We start from the raw sequence: 24,428 nt of genomic DNA on the forward strand, positions 1-24,428 counted from the left end.
AGAGCCACCACCTGAGCTGCCACCTCAGCTGCTCCTGGGGCCTCGCTGGGCGTGCGCCCCAGCCCTTTAGGGAGCTCGGCCCACGGTGAGTGGTGTGCTCTCCTCTTGGGTGCACTTCCTCTGTAGTGACCCCGGGAACCTGGGGGCTCCACTTCCCCTCCTGGGATCCTGCCAGAGCTCCCTGTGAGCACCTTTCCGTCCAGGAAGACTGGCAAAGTTTCTGCTTCTCTGGAACTGGGCTTTCCTGTCCTGGGGGCTCTTGCCATCAGGCCTTAGCCCAGCTCCTTGGCGGGGCCCCCTCCCCCTTGGATGCCTTTTTATTTCTTTATTTTTTTTCTGTCTTCCTACATTGATAGAAGCGCAAACTCTTCTCTCTGTAGCATTCCAGCTGTTCTCTCTTTAAATCTCAGGCCGAATCCGTATGATGGCCGATGATTTGAAAGTTATCAAGTAAGTTGGTGGGGACAGGTGACTTGGGGATCATACTCTTCTGTCATCTTCACTTGCAAAGTTTCTGCTCAGAAATACTTACAGTCTTATGGTGGTTCCTTCATTTGTAGCAAATTTATTTTTCCCTTGATACTTTTGAACTCTTTCTCTCTGCCCTTGATCTCTGACAATTTGATTATAATGTATCTCAGTGTGGTCATTTGGGACTGATCATATTTTTGAGCTTCATTAACATGAATGTGAATTTCCCTCCCCAGTTTTAGAAACTTTTCAATAATTATTTCTTTAAAAAAGTTTTATCTCCCCTTTTTTCTCTATTTTCTTCTCCTGGAACCCCCATAAAGCATATATTAGCATGAAAGAAACAATACATCCTGGTATTCTATAAATCCTGTAGTTTTATTTTCCCCTTTATTTTTTTTCCTTTTCTCCTCTGACTAGAAAATTTCAAATGACCTATCTTCAAGTTCAGTTTCTTTCTTCTGATTGATTGTGCCTGATATTGATGTTTATACTGTATTTCCTGTTTCTTTCATTGTATTTTTCAACTGCAGAATTTCTGCCAGATTCCCTTATTGATTTCTATCTCTTTGTTAAAATTCTCATTTTGTTTATGTATTGTTTTCCTGATTTCTTTATTACTTACTTGTGTTCTCTTATAATTCACTCAGCTTCCTTAAAGAAATTATTATACAACTACTATTTGAATTATTTGTCAGGCAATTAACCACACATATCCATTTCTTTAGGGCTATTTTAGTAAACAAAACAAAACAAAACAAAACAAAATGCTATTTTGTTCCTTTTCAGTGGTGTTTTATTGATTTTTCATATTCCATATGACTTTGCATTGCTGTCTGCACATTTGAAGCAGTAGGCACCTCTTTCAGACTCTATGGACTCACTTCAATAGGGAAAGACCTTCACAGGCAGGTGGGTGCAAAGACATTGACTAAATGGATTGTGGCAGCTCTGGCTCCAGGAAAGCACAATGGCAGCTCCAGATCTAGGAATGGGGAGGGCAGAGCAGTGTTGTCTTTGTGCAATTCCATCAGCTGAGATCACCATTGGCAAAGACTGTGAAGTTCTTTGACAGACAAATCTGTGGTTGTCTGTGGTGGCAGTGAGAGCAGCTGCAGTCTTCAGTGGCAAAGATTGCTGAGGGCTACCGGCTCTCTAATACCTCATGGGGGAAAGTTACGGCTGAGGGGATCCCTCCTTGTAACAGAATCTAGTATGTATGCATGTACAGACATGGTAGCAGTGTTCATTTATAGACTTTGAAAACCTCAGGGACTTCTTCATTTAAATACATATTATTCTTATTATCATCATTATAATTATTTTTTATATCTGCTTACCTTCATTACATCAAGATGCAGATAGATTACAATCTCTGCAAGGTCATGCACTATGACTACTCTAATTTCATTTCTATAGCATCAAGTATAATATTATACACAAATGAAAACCTAATACTTTATTTTATCACAATTATGGGTATACGGAGTTAGGACAGATCATATTTAGCCAGGAAAATTAACTACTTCTAAGTTAGAAATTAGGTCACCGGTACATCTCTCCAATGTCTTTATTGACTTATTATAAAGGAATAACCTACAAATTTTGTACAGTTTTTTTCATAAACTAGTATGCCTAAGAAAAACATGACAAAAATTACTGCTTGAACTCCCATTAATTTTTATTAGCAAAGCAATTATTTTTTAACAATTATTTCTATATACAAGTGGTTTCCTGTCAAATAATGGTCATTCTAAGACACCAGAAGATTTGAAAGCCAATATGAAATAAAAGGTGTTAGGACTAGGAAACTGATCATGAGTTTATCAGTGCAACCTCATATAAAAACAACTTTAAAAATTTGAAGGGTTTGATAGAATAAAATCTCTGCTTCAAAACAATATTAAAGAGGAGGAAGAATGTGACTGAAACAGCCTTTGGACTTAACCAGACATGGGATTGAAATATACCTCTGACACTTACTAGCTTTGGGGCTATGAGCAAAGCCGAACCACACTGCACCTCTGTTTCCTGATCTGCAAAATGGAAGTATTGAAAATACTCTTATCAAATTTGGTGAGAATTAAATGGATTAACACAGGAGATAGATGAGTAAATGCTGCACAACACTGAAATTAAAGTTTAAAATACTGTATTATATACTTGAAAGATGCCAGGAGACTAGATCTTATAGGTTCTTACTACAAAAAAAAAAAGTAATAATGAGATGTGATGGCAGTGTTAGTTAACACTATGGTGGTATCATATTGTAATAGATAAGTGTAACAAATCAATACATTGTACATTTTATACTTACACAATGTTATATATCAATCATATCAAAATAAAAAATGCTTGTAACTAAATAAAAACGTTGGACATACTTAGTACATAATAATTGGTAACTTCATATTGTTGTTATTCTTTGTTTAGTATTACTTTAGTATTTTCTATGTGTTGCTTACAGCTACCACAAATTCAATTAAAGAATGCATTTGTTCATTGATTCCCTGCTGTGAGCACTAGTTGAAGCCCAACTCTCACTCTGGAATTCACCATGAACATTTCAATTTTAGATGAGGAGAAATACATTGTATTAAAGTCGGAGCGGCTTATTATACTGATTGGCATCAGTTATTTCCCTCTTTAATTATTCCCTTTTTTTCCTCTAAAATAAGGTCCCATCATATTTGAACTCCTAGGAGCCTAAAAGAAGAAAGATAAGGCTGCTACGAATCTGCCTATCACAATATATTAAGTTTAGCTGAAAAATTAGATCAGAAACCTATGGCTCCTTAAGACCATGTTTGGTTACCCTTTCTTATTTTGCAATAAAATTAAACCATATTTATTTATTTAATTATTTGCACATCCATTAATGTATGTTGATAGCTGTGATCCAAGTTACTGCCAAAAGACATCTTACAGGTGGTCTTATGATCAAAACCAAACTAAAATTATCACAGGGTAAAGGAGGAAATACAACTATCAAGAAGGGAAGGGATATTTCACTTCACAGACATCTTCCTCTTCTCTTCTTTTCTTCTGTCTTTTCTTCTTTGCTTTCTCCTTGTTCTACTTCTTTTCATTAGCCCCTGCCAATGCCCTGAGTATGCCAGCACCTTTAATTAGCTAAGGAGGTATTGGTCCTAAAATGACTGCAGATGGGCCAAGGTGGAATTTCAGAACTGCCTCTCAGTGGTAAATTTTTGAAAGTTGAAGAAAGAATTCTGGAGTGAAACTGAAGGGGACAATTTTTCACAGGCAGAAGGTAAAATAGCTAACACTATAAAAATTAGTAATTAATTCCACTACAAAAAAAGTAATGAAGATAACTGAATGTTTCCTGAAATTTAATTCTGACTTGTAATGTTTTTTCTAGTTTCAATGTACTACTTAGAGGATGAGTTAAGCATCCTTCTGCAATAACTGCTTATGATCAAAGTATACAAATTATTCTCTATTCTAGCCCTCATCCCTCTTCTCTCCAATTTCAGAATACATTAGTAAGAGTCACCTGCCTTGTAGTCCTGAAGACACTTACCAGTATTAGAATTAAGATCATCAGGCTCTGATTCATTTCCATTTTGGTTTCCATTTCCCTGAAGAGTGTTCATTACCATAAGCTTCATCTTCTGCAGTTTCATTGCTTCAGCCATTGCTGCAGCTGTTATACCTAAAACCAGAACCATACCTTTTAAAATGGGGACCATTTCTAATGTAATTGAAAGTTGGATACATTTCTTTAACAGACCTATGCTACATGGCACAAGCTAAAATAAAACTCATGTCTAATTTATACATAATATTCTTTGACAAAGTAATTTTCAACTCTTGTTTTGACCTCATCTTACAACAGACTGTTTAAACCTCTAAAAATCATTAAATGTATGTTAAATTCTATCTAAAATAACATTGTCAGAGGAAGGACTGTGAAATACTTAAAGGAATTACTTTCCAATAAATGTGTTGTTGGGACATCTGCTAAAGTATGAGCTGTCTTCACTGTGAGAATCACCTTAGCAGGGAGGGGAAGAGAGGAGGGAGAAAATGATTTCACATCGTCTTTCTACCTTTTACTCTTCTCATGCTTATACACTGAGGGACCAAACAAATGAAAACATGGCATGCAACCTCTGAAAGCAGGCCAGCCCCCATAGTATAATTACATTCTTTTGTATTAATATAAGTAATGCACCCCAATGTTTATAACAGCAATGCCCACAATAGACAAAATACCAAAGGATATGTCCATCAAGAGATGAATGGATAAAGAAGATGAGATGAATATATATATGTATATATATACACATATATATAGTGAAGAATATGTGTATTCTATATATATATTCTCTCTATATATGATATCATGATATACATATCATTATATAGGGATGTTTTATGCAACTGGTGAATTGCTCAATTCTACCCCTGAAACGAACAATATACTATATGTTAATTGAATTGAATTTAAATAATTTTAAAATATATATAAGGCAATTACTTTTAAAACTATATATAATGGTACAAAGAGGTAGAAATAAAAAAGATTAAAAGAGAAAATGTGAGTGCTTAAGCTTGAAATTATTTCTCCTAGGAAGTATATCTCAGGCAGTACCATAAAGATATAAGGAGATGGGTACTAAAAATAGAACAAGCCATGTTCCAACAATGCCATCCAAAATGTCTAATGAAGTCAACTTAATTATTATATACTATCTAAATTTATAGCCATCTATTGGTGCACTGGTGCCATGGGCAAAAAGGGGGGGAAAACTGGCAGACTTAAAATACAGTGTTTTAGAATTCAGGGAAATCTATTCTCCCAGGCAAATACAAATCAAGGAAAAGAAGGTGTAAGAGAAAATACAACCTAGAACATGTAACTGTATGTTTGGAAGAATCTGTTTTGCCACTCTGCACTCTTTACAATGCATGGAAAACTCCAAATGAAGTAAAATTTTCACCACATTAGCTTATCTATGAATCATGGCAAAAAAAGAATCTGAAAGAAATTGCTTTAGTCTCAGAATTGATGACATACATTTGTACTTTTTATAGTATAGATGATCCTAGAAGTTTTCTTGTTATATTTAGCTTTACAAATTTTCAGTCCCCCAATAACCTGGTTAACATCAAACAATAACTGGACAGAAAATATGATGGTAGTGATTTAAACCAAAGGACCCAGATTAGGACTCCCAGGGCTGAGTGCCTCTTGACAAAAAATGTATCAGGGAAGTTTCAAGAATTTATATAGCTACTCTGACCAGCAATCCATAACTGGATCTTAACTATGATAATTACTGAATTAGTAGTTGTTTAATTATTTGAGGTATAGTAGTGGATTTTTGTAACTATATGTATTTGTACCCTGTAAAAACAAAGTCAACAAAATATTTTATAGACAGAATTTCAGATAAGATGTGTCTCATATAATGGCACTAAGACAATTAGTGAGCAAGTGTTCCCTTATATTTTTAATTCATAGAAAACATAGAAAGTTCCTATATCTATGCATTTTTTCAACCAAATGCTATCTGTGTTATATCACTGAAGAAAAAAATCAGTGAGCAAATTCAGAAAGTAACATTAGGTAGTAAAGAATCAAAATATGATAGCCCTACATATATACTTAAGAGCTACCTAGTTCAATGTCTTCCTTTTGAAAAATGAGGGAATAGTTTCACAGAAAGCTGTCATAGTTCAGGTATTTAGAGGAAGATATGAAACAATATCCAAGTTTTGTGATGGGACCTGGATGTATTTGTTAAAGTACTGAAGTAGTTCAAATAAGAGTTAATGAGGAGAGAGGATTGTGGAAAGACAGCAGAATAAGAGGACATGAGCTCACCCCACCCCACGTTTACAAATAGATATCATCCATATCCATGTCAATAAATCAGAGAGCAATCCAGACTGGGAGGAAAACAAACCTCCACCACTAAATATAGAAAAGATGCTGCTTCTGAAATGTTAAGAAGATCAGAAAGATGGAGGGAGGATGATCAGAGAGAAGGAGGGATGCTACCCACTAAAAGAATGGAGTTGCATGCACAGAAAGAGCAGAGAAATGGGCCCTTGTACCAGAGAGTTTATATAGGGAAGACTAAGCTCCATAACATTTAACAATAAAAACAAGAGGGGCTGAATTCCATGAGATTATAAAATCAGTGGGACTTGCAGCCTAGAGTTTTAAAAAGTCAGTGCCTCAGCACTAGATAATCTAGAAGGGTGAGTGATAGCTGGGCTGCCACCCATTAAGGGACAGTAGCCTTTGTGGAAAGGCAACGTGAAAATGGCAGTTTACAAAATGATGGGGAAAACAGGAGACAGATCTGTCCATCTTGATTTCATCTCATGTTGGGGGACTTTTTTGAAAATGAAAGAGCTAGCAGGTGACTTTCCACTCCACCACTCACAGGATAAACACAGAACCTGTGGGAGGAAGGGTTAAAGAGACACATTTGGCCTCAGCCTAAGGCTCAGGAAAAATTTTGTTAAGGCTTCACATTTGGTCTATGCAGCCAAAGTGCAACATCCAAACACAAACCCCGCAGCCACCATTGTGTGCCTAGCACAGCTGTGCCAAGCCAATGCCCTGCCCAGCCTTGCATTCCCAGCAGCCTCAGGACACAGCCTTTAGCCATCAGAGCACTTAGGGGATCTGACATAGGACTTTCCCAACAAATTTTTTTAACACTGCTGCCCTGCTCTTAAGTTCTCCAGTGGGCACGTTCACTAAGGCCTGGCATTCCTAGGTCCCATTGACACCACAGACAGTAGGCATAGCCCACAATAGGCAAAGAGTCAGTGCAGATGATTATACTAAAATGAAAAGTGACTTAGACACAACAGGGCATAAGCAACATCCATATGATACTCTTCAAAGTGTCAGGTTCTGGAGAACACAGGACATTGTATTGCAAGAGAATCCAGGACCTCTTCCTCATGAAGTCACTACCTTAAATATCAGAAGACATAGCTGACTTTCATGACACACAGAAATAGATACAGAGAGACAGATAAAATGAGGAGACAAAGAAATTTATACCAAATAAAGAACATGACAAGGCCATGGCCAGAGATCTAGGAAAAACAGATATAACATGCCTGATGGGGAATTTAAAGCAATGATCATAATACTACTCACTAGACTTGACAAAAAGAGTGGAAGACATGAGCAAGAACATTAACACAGATATAAGGAATAACATAGTAGAGATAAAGGATTCCATAAACAAAAAGACAAACACACTTGATGAATGAATAACAGGAATGAATAGCAGAAAGGAAGAAACAGAAGAACGAATTAATGACCTAGAAGTCAGAGAAATGGAAGGTAATCAAGCTTAACAAGAGAGAGAGAAAAAAAAAAGAGAGAGAGAAAAAGAATTACACAAAATAAGAATAGAAATATAGAATTCTGTGATTCCATCAAATGTAATAACATTAGCTTTATGGGAGTACCAGAAGAAGAGAGAGAAAAAAGGGACAGAAAATTTATTCAGATAAATAATAGCTGAAGATTTCTCTAATCTGGAGAAGGAAACACACATCTAGATTGATAGAGCACAGAGAATTCCCACCCAAATCAACAAAATCAGGCCAGCATCAAGATATATTGTAGTTAAGTCTGCAAAATAGAGTGATAAAGGAAAAATATCTTACTTTAAAAAGTCATGACAAAATAGTAGTCCTTAACTTACAAGGGAAAACCCATAAGGGTAGCTGGTGATTTCTCAACAGACGCTTGGCAAGCCAGAAGCGAGGGGCATGACATATTCAAAGTGCTCAATGGGAAAAATTTGGAGCCAAGAATGCTCTATCCAAAAATGCTATAGAATAGGAGAGGTAAAGCATTTCCTAGACAAACAAAAACTGAAGGAGTTTTTAACCACTAAGCCATCCTGCAAGAAATATTAAAGGGGACTCTTTGAGTACAAAGGAAAGAAAAAATGAGAGTATAAATGTAGAAGAGAAAAAAGAGAAAGTGAATATTTCTATAAACAATTCCATCAAGGTACTTATGCCAAAAGAATGGACATAAAATATCAAAATGTATACTTTTTAAAAAGTGGGGAGGAGAGGAGAAAACAATGCATTCAAACATAAACAACCATGAACTTAATATAGACTGCTATATAAGGAAGAGATAAACAAACAATGGTAAACATGTATCAAAACCCACTATAAATATTCAAAGAGTAAAGGGAAAGAAACACAAATATATCACCAAAGAAAATCAGCAAAACACGAGTAAAATACAGGAAAGGATCAGAGAAAATCCCCAGAAACAACCACAAAACAAATAATAAAATGACAATATATACATATCTACTAATAATTACTTTGAATGTAAATGGATAATGTTCCAATAAAAAGACAAAGGATGACAGAATGGATTTAAAAAAAAAAAACCCAAGATCCATCCATATACAAAGACTCATTTTAGACATAAAGACACCAGCAGACTGAAAATTAGTAGAATAAAGCATCCATCACCAAAATGGATAACAACAACAACAACAACAAAAAACAAAGTAGCAATACTTTCATCAGATAAAAAGATGTTTAAATGAAGACAGCAATAAGAGCCAAAGAGGTACACTTATGATAATAAAGGTGAAAATCCAATAAGAGGATATAACAATCATAAATATTTATGCATCCAACATAGGAGCACTCATATACATAAAACAGTAAGTAGCAAAAATAAAGGAATTTAATCAATAGTAACACAATAATAGTAGGAGAGTTTAACACTCCAGTTAAACCAATGGACAGATCATCTAAAAAGATCAACATGGAAACAATGACTTTGAATGGCACACTGGATGAAGAGGATTAACAGATACTTTCAGAATATTACATCCTAAAAAAGCAGAATACACATTCTTTTCCAGTACACATGAAACATTCTCCAGAATAGAGCTGATATTTGGCCATAAATCCTGCCTTAACAAATTCAAAAAGATAAAAGTTTATATTACTTATCTTTTCTGACTACACCACTATGAAGTTACAAGTCAATCACAAGAAAAAATATAGGGAAATTAAATAACATGCTACTGAACAATAAATGACTCAACCAGGAAATCAAAGGAGAAAAAGTGCATGGAAACAAATGAAAATGAAACCATGATGGTCCAAAACCTCTGGAATGCATCAAAAGTGTTTATAAGGGGAGTTAATAGCAGCACAAGCCTACCTCAAGAAGCATGAAAAATCTCAAATGAACAACCTAATATTGCACCTAAAGGAGCTAGGAAAAGAAAAAACAATCAAAGTATAAAACCAGTAGAAGGAAGGAAATGATAAAGATTACAGCAGAAATAAATAATATAGAAACAAACAAACAAAAATCCAGAACAGATCAATGAAATGAGAAGTTCATTTTTTAAAAAGCCAACAAAATTTATAAATATCCAGCCAGAGTTATCAATAGAGAGAGGAGTTGGCTCAAATATTCAAAATCACAACTGGAAAAGGAGAAATAACAAGTAATACCACAAAAATACAACTATAAGAGAATATTATGAAAAACTATATGCCAACAAGTTGGACAACCTAGAAGAAACAGATAAATTCCTAGAAACATACAAACTACCAAAACTGAAACAGGAAGAAAGAAAATTTGAATAAACTGATAGCAAAGAAATTGAATCAATAATCAAAAAATCCCCAACAAACAAAAGTACAGGACCAGACGGATTCAAAGACAAATTCTACCACACATTTAATTTTTTAAAATTTTTAAAAGATTTTATTTATTTATTTATTCGTGAGAAAGAGATAGAGAGAGAGAGAAATAGGTAGAGACACAGGCAGAGGGAGAAGCAGGCTCCATGCAGGGAGCCTGACGTGGGACTCAATCCCGGGTCTCCAGGATCATGCCCTGGGCCAAAGGCAGCGCTAAACCGCTGAGTCACCCGGGCTGCCCTCTACCACACTTAAAGAGGACTTAATATCTATACTTCTCAAACTATTCCAAAAAAATACAAAAGGAAAGGAAACTTCCAAATTCATTCTATGAGGCCAGAATTACCCTGATACTGAAATCAGGTAAAGACTCCCCTAAAAAAAAAAAGAGGACAGAGCAATATTCCTGATAAACATAGATGCAAAAATTCTCAATAAAATAATAGCAAACCAAATTCAACAATACATTAAAGGAATCATTCACCACAATCAAATGGGATTTATTTCTGGGTTGCCAGGGTGGTTCAATATTTGCAAATCAATCAATGTGATATCACATCAATAACAGAAAGGATAAGAACTGTATGACCATTTCAATAGACCAGGAAAAACATTTGACAAACTACAATATCAATTCGAGATAAAACCCTCAACAAAATAGGTTTAACGGGAACATACCTCAAGATTAAGAAGACCATATATGAATAACCCACAGCTAATATCATCCTAAATTGAGAAAAAAATGAATTTTTCCTCAAATTTCAGGAGCAAGACAAGGATGTCTACACTTTCAAATTTTATTCAACATACAACTGGAAGTCCTAGCCACAGCTATAAGACAATAAGAAGAAATAAAGGGCATCCAACTCATCAAGGAAGAAGTAAAACTTTCACTATTTGCAGATGAAATGACAATATTTATAGAAAACTTGAATGATTCCACCAAAAACCTATTTGAATTGATAAATAGGTTCAGTAAGGTTGCAGGATACAAATTCAGTGTAAACAAATCTGTTGCATTTCTATACTCTAATAATGAGGCAACAGAAATAAAAATTAAGACAGCAATTCCATTTACAATGCAAATACAATACAAAATAGAGCATGAGAGACTCCTAACTCTGGGAAACAAACAAGGGGTAGTGAAAGGGGAGGTGGGCAGGGGGGATGGAGTGACAGGCACTAAGGGGTCACTTGACAGGATGAGCACTGAGTGTTATACTATAGCGAATTGAACTCCAGTAAAAGAAATATACAAAAAAATAGATGGGAATAAATGAACCAAGCAGGCAAAATCTGTAGTCTGAAAAATATAAAACTGCTGAAAGATACTGAAGATGATGCAAACAAATGGAAAACATTCCATGTTCATGGATTGGGAAAACCAAGACTTCTAAAATGTACATATTACCTGGAACGATCCAAAGAGTTAATACAATCTTTTTGAAAATACCAACAACATTTCTGACACAACAAGAAAATACTAAATTTGTTTGAAAGCACAAAGACCATGAATAGTCAAAGCAAGCTTAAACAAACAAACTAACGAAACACAAAGCTGGATGTATCACAATTCCAGACTTCAAGTTATATTACAAAGCTATGATAATAAAAACAATATTGCACTGGCAGAAATACAAACACATAGATCAATAGAAAAGAATAGAAAGCCAAGAAAGAAACCCATGTTTCTATGGTCAATTAATCTTCAACAAAGGAGGCAATAATATACAATGAGGAAAAGACAGCCTCTTCTGCAAATAATATTGGGAAAACTGGACAGATACATTAAAAAAAACTGGATCACTCTCTTACACCATATACAAAAATAAATTCAAAATGGACTAAAAAAGTAAATGTGAGACTGGAAATGTTAAATATCCTTGAAAAGAACACAAGAAATAATTTCTCTGACATTGGCCATAGCAACATTTTTTTTGATATGTCTCTTTTGGTAAACGAAAGAAAAGCAAAAATAAAATAATGAGAATACATCCAAATAAAAAGTTTCTGCACAGCAAAACAAACAAAGAAACTCAAAAGAAACAAAAAACAATCTACAAAACTAAAGGACAAACTGCCAAATGGGAAAATATATTTGTAAATTATATATCTGATAAAAGGTTACTATTCAAAATATATATTAAAATATATAGAATTCAACACCCAAAAATAATCCAATTAAAAATTGAGCAGAAGACATGAACAGATATTTTTCCAAAGAAGACATCCAGATGGCCAATAGACACATGAAAAGATGCTCAGCATCAATCACTGACAAGCAAATACAAATCAAAACTATACATGTCAAAATGGCTAAAATAAAAAACACAAGAAACAACTACTGTTGATGAGGATGTGGAGAAAAAGAAGCCTTTGTGCACTGTTGTTGGGAATGCAAACTGGTGCAGCCACTCTGGAAAACACTATGGAAGTTCTTCAAAAAGATAAAAATAGAACTAAGCTTGTGTTGTTTATTTAGCTATTTTCATGGGTGTTTGGTAATGACTCTGTAGTTTTGATTTGTACTTCTCTGATGATCAGCAGTGTTGAACATCTTTTCATGGGTTTGTTGGCCATCTGTATGTCTTCTTTGAGAAAAAGTCTATTCATGTCTTCTGCCCATTTTTAAACTATAAGTCGCGTCTTATAAGTTCTTTATATTTTGGATGCAAACACCTTATCAGATATGTCATTTGCAAATATCTTCTCCCATGCTATGGGTTGCTTTTTAGTTTGGTGATTGTTCCCTCAACTGTGCAGAAGTTTTTTATTTGGATGTAGTCCCAATAGTTAAGTTTTGCTTTTCTATTAATTTCTTCAGGAGACATATTGAGAAATAAGTCTCTATAGCTGATGTCAAAGAGGTTACTGCCTGTGCTCTAGGATTTTTATGGCTTCCTTTCTCACATTTAGGTCTTTAATCCATTTTGAATTTATATTTGTGTATGGTGTAAGTAAGTGGCCTAATTTCATTTCTTTGCATGTAGCTGTCCAGTTTTCCCTATACTATTTTTTGAAGAGACTATCTTTTACACCTTGGATATTCTTTCCTGCTTTTTCAAACATTACTTGACCATATAGCTATCAGCTTAATTCTGAGTTTTCTATTCTGTATTGGCAAGGATGTTGAGGAAGGGAAGTTCGCTTTCACCATCAGGGGCAATGCAAACTGGGCAGCCACTCTGGAAACAGTATGGAGATTCCCCAAAAAGTTAAAAATAGAACTACCCCATGATTCAGCAATTACACTACTAGGTATTTGCACAAAGAATACAAAAATACTAATTTAAAGGGAAACATGCACCTCATGTTTATAGCAGCATTATCAATCATAGTCAAATTATGGAAAAAAACCCATGTGAGCATTAACTGATAAATGGGTAAAAAATATGTGGCATATATATGCAATGGAATAGTAGTACTCAGCCATGAAAAATAATGAAATCTTGCCATTTCCAGTAACATGGATGGAGCTAGAGAGTAATAATAAGTGAAATATGTGAGATAAAGATAAATAGCGTATTATTTCACTTATATGTGGAATTTAAAAAACAAAAGAAAAGAAAAAAGGGGGGAAAAAGAGGGAGGCAAACCAAGAAATAGACTCTTAACTATAGAGAACAAACTGATGGTTACCAGAGGGCTGTTGAATGGGGGAATGGGTTAAATAGGTGATAGAGATTAAGGAGTACACTTGTTGTGATGAGCACCAGGTGTTGTGTGGAAGTATTAAGTCACCATATTGTACATCTGAAACTATTATACTGTATGTTAATTAATTTAATTTTAATACAAACTTAAAAAAATACATTATACTCTCTATTTTAAAAACTCAAACTAACCTGCAATTCAGTCATTTCACTACTATATACTGAAAGAATATGAAAACACTAATCCAAAAAATATGTTCAACCCTATTTTAGTTTATTCCACACAATGGAATATTATTCAGCCATGAACAAAATGAAATCTTGCCATTTGTAACAACATGGATGAAGTTAAAGAGTATGATGTTAAGCAAAATCAGTTAAGTGAAAGACAAATGCCATATGATTTCACTCATACATAGAATTTAAGAAACTAATGAACAAGGAAAAGCATAAGACAGAGGCAAACCAAGAAAAAGACACTTAAATATAGAGAACAAATGATGATTTCCAGAGGGGAGGTAGGTAGGGAATGGGTTAAACAAAGGATAGGGATTAAAGAGTACAGTTATTATGAAGAGTAGTGGGCAATGTGCAGAATTGTTGAATAACTATATTGTATACCTGAAACTAATATCGTAGGGTGTTAACTATATTGGAATTGAAATTAAAAACTTAAAAAGTCATCCAAGTGATTAATAGAAGGATATAAATAATATATATACATAAAAATGGGGTGAGAGCAAAAACTAGTGCTAGAATGGGTTCAAATTTATGTCCCCATCAACCTGATATAGATTGCTTTATGTAGAGAATCCTATTTATAAATTATTTTTCCCCAAGTTTTTATTTAAACCCAGTTAACATACCATGTAATTAGTTGCAGGTATAGAATTTAGTGAATCAACACTTCCATAAAACACCGGGTTTATCACAAGTTCCCTTCTTAAAAAAAATTAAAAATTTAGAAAATTAAATGGTAGTGAAAAATCAAAAGCTTTTAATAGATATGCAAAAATAAGGAAAATGGGAGGAGGGGGCAAGATGGCGGAAGAGTAGGGTCCCCAAGTCACCTGTCCCCACCAAATTACCTAGACAACTTTCAAATCATCCTGAAAACCTACGAATTTGGTCTGAGATTTAAAGAGAGAACAGCTGGAATGCTGCAGTGAGAAGAGTTTGCGCTTCTATCAAGGTAGGAAGACAGGAAAAAAATAATAAAGAAATAAAAAAACATCCAAGGGGGAGGAGCCCCCCACGAGGAGCCAGGCTAAGGCCACGGGGAGTGCCCCCAGCACAGCAAATCCCTGTCCAGAGAAGCAGGAGCTTCACCAATCTTCTTGGACGGAAAGGCGCCCACAGGGAGTTGGAGCAGGATCCCAGGAGGGGCGGGGATACCCTCAGGCTCCCAGGGGCACTAACAGAGGAACAGCGCCCAGGGGGAGAGCACGCCACACCCCGCAGCCGAGCTCCCTAAAGGGCTGCAGTGCGCACCCAGCGGGCCGGGAGCAGCTCTGGCTGCAGCTCCGCGGGAGGGGGCTGCACGCCCCAGAGCGCGATTCCAGTGGCGCAGGCCCCGGAGCCCAGGGCGCTGAGGAACACAGCTAAAGATCCGGCGCTCCCCCTAGGACACGCAGAGGCCAGGAGCACACAGGACAGCACCGATGGTCCTGCCGCTGGGCGGCCTGAGCTGTGTAGATCCGTGCCCCCCACCCGCTGGGGCATCCAGGTACTTGCTGACTGGGAGCTGCGGTAGTTACTACTGGAGCTGACTCCAGGGCTGGAGAGCTGGCTGCCCCCACTGTTGTTGCTCCTCCTGGGGCCTCACAGGATAAACAACTCCCACTGAGCGTCACAGTGGCCTCACAGGATAAACAGGATAAACAACTCCTACTGAGCCCTGCACCAGGCAGGGGGCTGAGCAGGTCCCCCAGGTGCACACACCTGAAAATCAGCACAGCAGGTCCCTCACCCAGAAGACCAGCTAGAAGTACAGGGGAAAAGCAAGTTACTGACCAAGCAGCAATGGAAAGTTTCGGGAGAAGTCGAGGGATTCAGAGTATATAGAATCAGAGGATATTCCTCCCCCCTGTTTTTTATTTTCTGTTTGCTTACCCCCCTTTCTTTTCTTCTTCTTTTTTTCTCTTTTTCCTCTTCTCTCTTTTTCTCCTTTATCCAGTACAACTTTTTGGGGGGCACTCTGCACTGAGCAAAATGACTAGAAGGAAAAACTCACCTCAAAAGAAAGAATCAGAAACAGTCCTCTTTCCCACAGAGTTACAGAACTTGGATTACAATTCAATGTCACAGAGCCAATTCAGAAGCACAATTATAAAGCTCCTGGTGCCTCTAGAATAAAGGATTCAAGAGACTTCATGACTGCAGAATTTAGATCTAATCAGAACAAAATTAAAAATCAATTAAATGAGATGTAATCCAAACTGGAGGTCCTAATGATGAGGGTTAACAATGTAGAAGAACACGTGAGTGACATAGAAGACAAGTTGATGGCATGGAGGGAAACTGAGGAAAAAAGAAAAACAATTAAAAGATCATGAGAATAGGTTAAGGGAAATAAATGACAGCGTCAGAAGGAAAAATCTACGTTTAATTGGGGTTCCCAAGGGCGCTGAAAGTGACAGAGGACCAGAAAATGTATTTGAACAAACCATAGCTGAGAACTTTCCTAACTTGGGAAGGGAAACAGGCATTCAGATCCAGGAAATAGAGAGATTTCCCCCCTCTAAAATCAATAAAAACCGCTCAACACCTCGACATTTCATAGTGAAACTTGCAAATTCCAAAGATAAAGAGAAGATCTTTAAAGCAGCAAGAGACAAGAAATCTCTAAACTTTATGGGGAGAAGTATTAGGCTAATAGCAGACCTCTCCACAGAGACCTGGCAGGCCAGAAAGGGCAGCCTCACCTTAATTCCAAAACCAGACAAAGACCCCACCAAAAAGGACAATTATAGACCAATATCCCTGATGAACACGGAAGCAAAAATTCTCAACCAGATACTAGCCAATAGGATCCAACAATACATTAAGAAGATTATTCACCATGACCAAGTGGGATTTATATCTGGGATGCAAGGCTCGTTCAACACTCGTAAAACAATCAATGTGATTCATCATATCAGCAAGAGAAAAAACAAGAACTATATGATCCTCTCAATAGATGCAGAGAAAGCATTTGACAAAATACAGCATCCATTCCTGATCAAAACTCTTCAGAGTGTAGGGATAGAGGGAACATTCCTCAGCATCTTCAAAGCCGTCTACGAAAAGCCCACAGCAAATATCATTCCCATGGGGAAACACTGGGAGTCTTTCCCCTAAGATCAGGAACAAGACAGCGATGTCCACTCTTACCACTGCTACTCAACATAGTACTAGAAGTCCCAGCCTCAGCAATCAGATGACAAAAAGAAATAAAAAGGCATTCAAATTGGCAAAGAAGAAGTCAAACTCTCCCTCCTCACTGATGACATGATACTGTATATAGAAAACCCAAAATACTCCCCCCCCCTCGCCGAGATTGCTAGAACTCATACAGCAATTTGGCAGTGTGGTAGGATGCAAAATCAATGCCCAGAAATCCGTGGCATTTCTATACACTAAAAATGAGACTGATGAAAGAGAAATTAAGGAGTCAATCCCATTGACAATTGCACCCAAAAGCATAAGATACCCAGGAATAAACCTAACCAAAGAGGTAAAGGATCTATACCCTAAAAACTACAGAACACTTCTGAAAGAAATTGAGGAAGACACGAAGAGATGGAAAAATATTCCATACTCATGGATTGGCAGAATTAATATAGTGAAAATTTCAATGTTACCCAGGGCAATTTACATGTTTAATGCAATCCTTATTAAAATACTGTGGACTTTCTTCAGAGAGTTGGAACAAATTATTTTAAGATTTGTGTGGATTCAGAAAAGACCCCGAATAGCCAGGGGAATTTTAAAAAAGAAAACCATATCTGGGGGCATCACAATGCCAGATTTCAGGTTGTACTACAAAGCTGTGTTCCTCAAGACAGTGTGGTACTGGCACAAAAACAGACACATAGATCAATGGAACAGAATAGAGACTCCAGAAATAGACCCTCAACTTTATGGTCAACTAATATTCGACAAAGCAGGAAAGACTATCCACTGGAAAAGAGACAGTCTCTTCAATAAATGGTGCTGGGAAAATTGGACATCCACATGCAGAAGAATGAAACTAGACCACGCTCTTGCACCATACACAAAAATAAACTCAAAATGGATGAAAGATCTAAATGTGAGACAAGATTCCATGAAAATCCTAGAGAAGAACACAGGCAACACCCTTTTTGAACTCGGCCACAGTAACTTCTTGCAAGATACATCCATGAAGGCAAGGGAAACAAAAGCAAAAATCAACTATTGGGACTTCATCAAGATAAGAAGCTTTTGCACAGCAAAAGAAACAGTCAACAAAACTAAAAGACAACCTACAGAATGGGAGAAGATATTTGCAAATGACCTATCAGATAAAGGGCTAGTATCCAAGATCTATAAAGATCTTATTAAACTCAACAGCAAAGAAACAAACAATCCAGTCATGAATTGGGCAAAAGACATGAACAGAAATTTCACAGAGGAAGACATAGACATGGTCAACAAGCACATGAGAAAATGCTCTGCATCACTGGCCATCAGGGAAATACAAATGAGAACCACAATGAGATACCACCTCACACCAGTGAGATTGGAGAAAATTAACAAGATAGGAAACCACAAATATTGAAGAGGATGTGGCAAAGGGCAACCCTCCTGCACTGTTGGTGGGAATGTGAAGTGGTGTAGCCACTCTGGAAAACTGTGTGGAGGTTCCTCAAAGAGTTAAAAATAGATAGGCCCTATGACCCAGCAATTGCACTGCTGGGGATTTACCCCAAAGATACAGATGCAGTGTAACACCAGGATACCTGCATCCTGATGTTTATAGCAGCAATGTCCACAAGAGACAAACTGTGGAAGGAGCCTTGGTGTCCATTGAAAGATGAATGGATAAAGAAGATGTGGTCTATGTATACAATGGAATATTACTCATCCATTAGAAACGATGAACACCCGCCATTTGCTTTGAGGTGGATACAACTGGAGGGTATTATGCTGAGTGAAATAAGTCAATCTGAGAAGGACAAACATTGTATGGTCTCATTCATTTGGAGAATATAAAAAATAGTGAAAGAGAATAAAGGGGAAAGGAGAGAAAAATAGTGGGAAATATCAGAGAGGGAGACAGAACATGAGAGACTCCTAACTCTGGGAAACGAATAAGGGGAGGTGGAAAGGGAGGTGGGTGGGTGGTGGGGGTTACTGGGTGACGGGCACTGAGGGGGGCATTTGAGGGGATGAGTTCTGGGTGTTATGCTATATGTTGGCAAATTGAACTCCAATTTAAAAAAATTAAATAAAATAAGGAAAATGAAAGCCAAGTATATCACAAAAGAAAGCTATCAATCCACAAGGGAAGAAAGCAGAAGGAAAAAGGAACAGAGACATGTAGCAAAAGTACAGTAAAACAAATAACCAACTGGCAAAAAATATATAACCATCCAAAAATTACTCTGAATGTAAATGGACTAAGTATTCCAATAAAAAGTTACCAAGTACTGAATGGATAAAAAAGCAAAACACATTCATATGCTGCATACAAAGGCTCACTTCAGATGTAAAGACATATACACATTAAAAGTAGAAACATGGAACAATATTTATTAAAATGAAAGCAAAATGAAAGTTGAAGTAGCAATACTTATATGGAGAAAATAGACTTTAAAATAAAGACTGTGGCAAGATTCAAAGGACACTAAATAATTACAAAGCAACAACCCAACAAGAAGAGATAATGGTTCTAAATATTTATAGACCCAATACAGGAGCACCGAAATACATACTGCAACTATTAGCAGACATGAAGGAAGAAAATAGTCATACATTAATAGTAGAGGACTTGAACACTCAACTTACATCAATGGATAGATGATCCAGACAGAAAATCAACAAGAGAATAATGGTTTTGTGTGACACACGGGACCAAAAGGCTCTAATAGATATATTTAAAACATTCCATCCAAAAATAGCACAATACATATTCTCTTCAAGTTCAAATGGAACATTCTCCTGAGATCACTTTTGGCTACAAAATAAGTCCCAACAAATTAAAAAAGATTAAAATCATAGCATGCATCCTCTCTGAATACGAAGGTATGAAACTAGAAATCAGTCACAAGAAAAACTCTGGAAAGAACAAAAATGCATGGAAGATGAATTACATGCTACTAATCAATGAGAGGGTCAATCAAAAAAATCAAAGAAGAAATTACAAAATTACTTGGAGACAAAAGTTAAAACACTGTGTCAGTCTATATAGCAATAGAAGTCTATCTCAAGAAGCAAGAGAAATCTCAAATAAACAACCTAATTTAACACCTAAAGTAGCTAAAAAAAGAACAAAGAAAGTCCAAAGCCTGTAGAAGGAAGTGAATAATAAATATCAGAGCAAAAATAAATGAAATAGAAGCTAAAGAACAATAAATCAATAAAACTCAGAAATGTTTTTTTTTGAAAATATCAACAAAATTTATAAACCTTTAACTTGACTCATCATAAAGCATAAAAAGGAGAGTGGACTTAAGTGAATAAAATAAAAAATGAAAGAGGACAGACAACACCAACACCACAGAAATACAAAGGATTGTGAGAAAATATTATGAAAAATGATGTCTTAGAAATGCATAATCTTCCAAAACTGAATTTAAAAATGGGAAATTTGAGCCAGCCAATTACCAGCAATGAAATTGAATTGGTAATTAAAAAAAAGCCTCCAAGAAACAAAATTCTGGGATCAAAAAGTATCAATGATATATTCTATCAACATTTAAAGAAGAGGTAATAACTATTCTTCACAAACTATTCTAAGTAACAGAAGAGGAAGGAAAGCTTTCAAATTCATTCTAGGAGTCCAGTATTACATTGATAATAAAATCAGTTAAATACACTATAAAAAAGGAAAATGCAGGCCAATATCTTTGATGAACATAGATGCAGAAATCATCACCAAACTATTAACAAACTGAATCCAACAATAAATTACAAAACCATTCACTACAATCAAGGAGGATTTATTCCAGGGATGAAAGGGTGGGTCAATATTCACAAATCATATAATGTGATAAAGCCATTCAAAAAGAGAACAAAAAATATGATTATTTTATTTTATATTTTTATTTTTTATGTTTAATTTTTAAAATTTTTCTTTAAATTCCAGAATGTTATCCTACAGTGTAATATTAGTTTCAAGTGTAAAATTTAGTGATTCAACACTTACATACAACACCTGTTGCTCATCACAACTGTATTCCTTAATCCCCATCACATATTTACTTATTCCCCACCCACCTCCCTTCTGGTAACCATCAATTTGTACTCTACTCAAGAGTCTGTTTCTGGTTTTACTTCTCTCTCTTCCCCACTCTTTTTCTCATTTATTTTGTTTCTTAAATTCCACATAAGAGTGAAAACATATGGTATTTGTCTTTCTCCAAATGACTAATTTCACTTAGCATAACACTCTCTAGCTCCATCCATGTCATGGCAAATAACAAGATATGATCTTTTTATGGCTGAGTACTATTCAATTGCATATATATATATACAACACATCTTCTGTATCCATTTATCTGTCAATGCACACTAAGGTTTTTTTCCATAACCTGGCTATGGTTGATAGAGCTGTTATAAACATTAGGGTGCATACACCCTTTGAATTAGTATTTTTGTATTATTTCAGTTAGTACTTAATGAAATTGCCTAATAGTTCTATTTTTAACTTTTTGGGAAACTTTCATACAGTTCTCCAGACTGAGTGCCCCAGTTTTCATTCCCACCAACAGTGTAAGAGGGTTCCCTTTCTCTGCATCCTTACCAACTCCTGCTGTTTCTGGTGTTGTTGAATTTAGCCTTCTGATAGGAGTGAGGTGTTATGTCATTGTTATTTTGATTTGTATTTCTCTGATGATAAATAATGATGAACAACTTTTCATGTCTCTGTTGGTCATGTGTATGTCTTCTTGGAAAAATATTCATTCATGACTTCTGACCATTCTTAATTGGATTATTGTTTTTTTGGGTGTTGAGTTTTATCAGTTTTTACAAATTTTACATGCAAATTTTTAATAGATATTTTATTTGCAAATATCTTCATCCATTCCATAGATTGCCTTTTAGTTTGGTTGATTGTTACCCTTGATATGCAGAAGGCTTTTACTTTGATGAAGCCCAAATAATTTATTTTTGCCATTTCTTCCTTGCCTCAGGAGACATATGCAAGTAAGAAATTGCTATGGCTGATGCCAAATGGGTTACTGCCTGTGTTCTCTAGGATTTTAATGGTTTTCTGTCTCATATTTAGGTCCTTAATCCATTTTGAATTTATGTTTGTGTATGGTGAAAGAAAGAAATTTGTCCACTTTCATTACTTTTCATGTTGTTGTCCAATTTTCTCAACACCATTTGTTGAAGAGATTGTCTTTTTCTGCTTGGTATTCCTTCTTGCTCTATCAATGATTAATTGACCATATAGCTGTGGGTTCATTTATGGGCTTTCAATTCTGTCTCATTGATCTATTTGTCTATTTTGTGGTCAGTACCATACTATCTTGATCACTACAGCTTTTAGTATAGCTTGGAAGTCTGGAATTGTGATGTCCACACATTTGCTTTCCTTTTTCAAGGTTTCTTCAGCTCTTAAGCGTGTTTTGTAGTTCTGTACATATTTTAAGATTGTATGTTGTAGGTCTGTGAGAAATGCTGCTCAAATTTTTATAGGGACTGCAGTAAACATGCAGATTGCTTTGGGCGGTGGAGACATTTTAACAATATTTGTTCTTCCAAAATATGAGCATGGAATGTTTTTCCATTTATTTGTATCATCTTCAATTTCTTTCATCAGTGTCAAACTTTTCAGTGTATAGGTCTTTCACCAATTTGGTTAGGCTTATCTTTTGGTATCTTATGGTTTGGGATGCAATTTTAAATGGGATTGATTCTTTGATTTCTCTTTCTGTTGCCTCATTACAGGTGTATAGAAATACAACATTTTTCTGTGTGTTGATTTTATATTCTGCTACATTACTGAATTAGAGAATCAATTCTAGCAATTTTTCATTGGACTATTTTGGAGTTTCTATATTGATTATCACGTCATCTACAAATAGTGAACATTTTACTTCTCGCTGTTTTGAATGCTGTTTATTTCTTTTTGTTGTCTGTTGTGGCTAGGACTTCTGGTGCTACATTAAATAACAATGGTGGAGTGGACATACCTGTCTTGTTTCAGACCATAGAGAAAAAACTCCTTTTTTGAGGGAGATATTACCTCTGGGGTTTTTGTACATAGCATTTATTGTGATGAGGTATGTTCCCTCTACCTCTACCTTGTTGAGATTTTTTTATCATGAATGGATACTGTATTTTGTCAAATGTTTTCTGGGCATCTAGTGAAAGGATTGCTGATTCTTATCCTTTCTTTTATTAATTTAGCATATCAAGCTGATTGATTTGTGAATATTGAATCACCCCTACAGCCCAGTAATAAATCCCACTTGGTCATGATGAATGATTCTTTTAATGTGCTATTGGATTCAATTTCCTAGTATTTTGTTAAGAATTTTTGCATTCATGTTCATTCAGAATATTGGCCTGGACTGCTCCTTTTTAGTGGGGGTCTTTGCCTGGTTTTGAAATCAAGGTAATGCTAGCCATGTTCACTGAGTTTGGAAGTTTTATTTCCTTTTCTAGTCTCTGTAACAGTTTGAGAAGAATAGGTATTAACTTTTTAAAATGTTTGGTAGAATTCATCTTTGAATCCATCTGGCCCTGGAGTTTTATTTCTTGGGAGTTTTTAGATTACTGACTCAGTTTCTTTGCTGGTTATCAGTCAGTTCAAATTTTATATTCCTTTCTGTTTCAGTTTTGGTAGTTTATATGTTTATTTATGTTAAATTCTAGGAATTTATCTGTTTCTTCCAGGTTCTCCAGTTTGTTGACATATAGTTTTTCATAATATTCTCTTACAACTGTTTGTATTTCTGTGGTGTTGACTTGTTATTTCTCCTTTTTCACTTGTGATTTTATTTATTTCAGTCGTTTTTCTTTTCTTTTTTTTTTAATTTATTTTTTATTGGTGTTCAATTTACTAACATACAGAATAACCCCCAGTGCCCGTCACCCATTCACTCCCACCCCCCGCCCTCCTCCCCTTCTACCACCCCTAGTTCGTTTCCCAGAGTTAGCAGTCTTTACGTTCTGTCTCCCTTTCTGATATTTCCCACACATTTCTTCTCCCTTCCCTTATATTCCCTTTCACTATTATTTATATTCCCCAAATGAATGAGAACATATAATGTTTGTCCTTCTCCGACTGACTTACTTCACTCAGCATAATACCCTCCAGTTCCATCCACGTTGAAGCAAATGGTGGGTATTTGTCATTTCTAATAGCTGAGTAATATTCCATTGTATACATAAACCACATCTTCTTTATCCATTCATCTTTCGTTG

At 35.8% G+C, this 24,428-nt stretch overlaps 1 protein-coding gene across 2 annotated transcripts in view; it reads right to left on the reverse strand.

The window, feature by feature from the left end:
• Nucleotides 1-1,256: 1,256 nt before the first annotated feature.
• The window catches only part of LOC144308202 (dachshund homolog 2-like), a 530,849-nt gene continuing 507,677 nt past the window's right edge, over nucleotides 1,257-24,428 (reverse strand). Inside the window, exons 4-5 of one of the 2 annotated variants that reach the window (XM_077888552.1) lie at nucleotides 4,016-4,147; nucleotides 1,257-1,456 (exon numbers count right to left, since the gene is read on the reverse strand). In XM_077888552.1, coding sequence (XP_077744678.1) covers nucleotides 1,374-1,456; nucleotides 4,016-4,147 — 215 coding nt within the window. In that variant the 3' untranslated portion in view covers nucleotides 1,257-1,373. Of the gene's footprint in view, nucleotides 2,508-4,015; nucleotides 4,148-24,428 lie in introns of both variants that reach the window. The other variant, XM_077888551.1, reaches the window with a different exon arrangement.

This window comes from Canis aureus, chromosome X (assembly GCF_053574225.1).
Source record: "Canis aureus isolate CA01 chromosome X, VMU_Caureus_v.1.0, whole genome shotgun sequence".
Taxonomy (NCBI): Eukaryota; Metazoa; Chordata; class Mammalia; order Carnivora; family Canidae; genus Canis; species Canis aureus.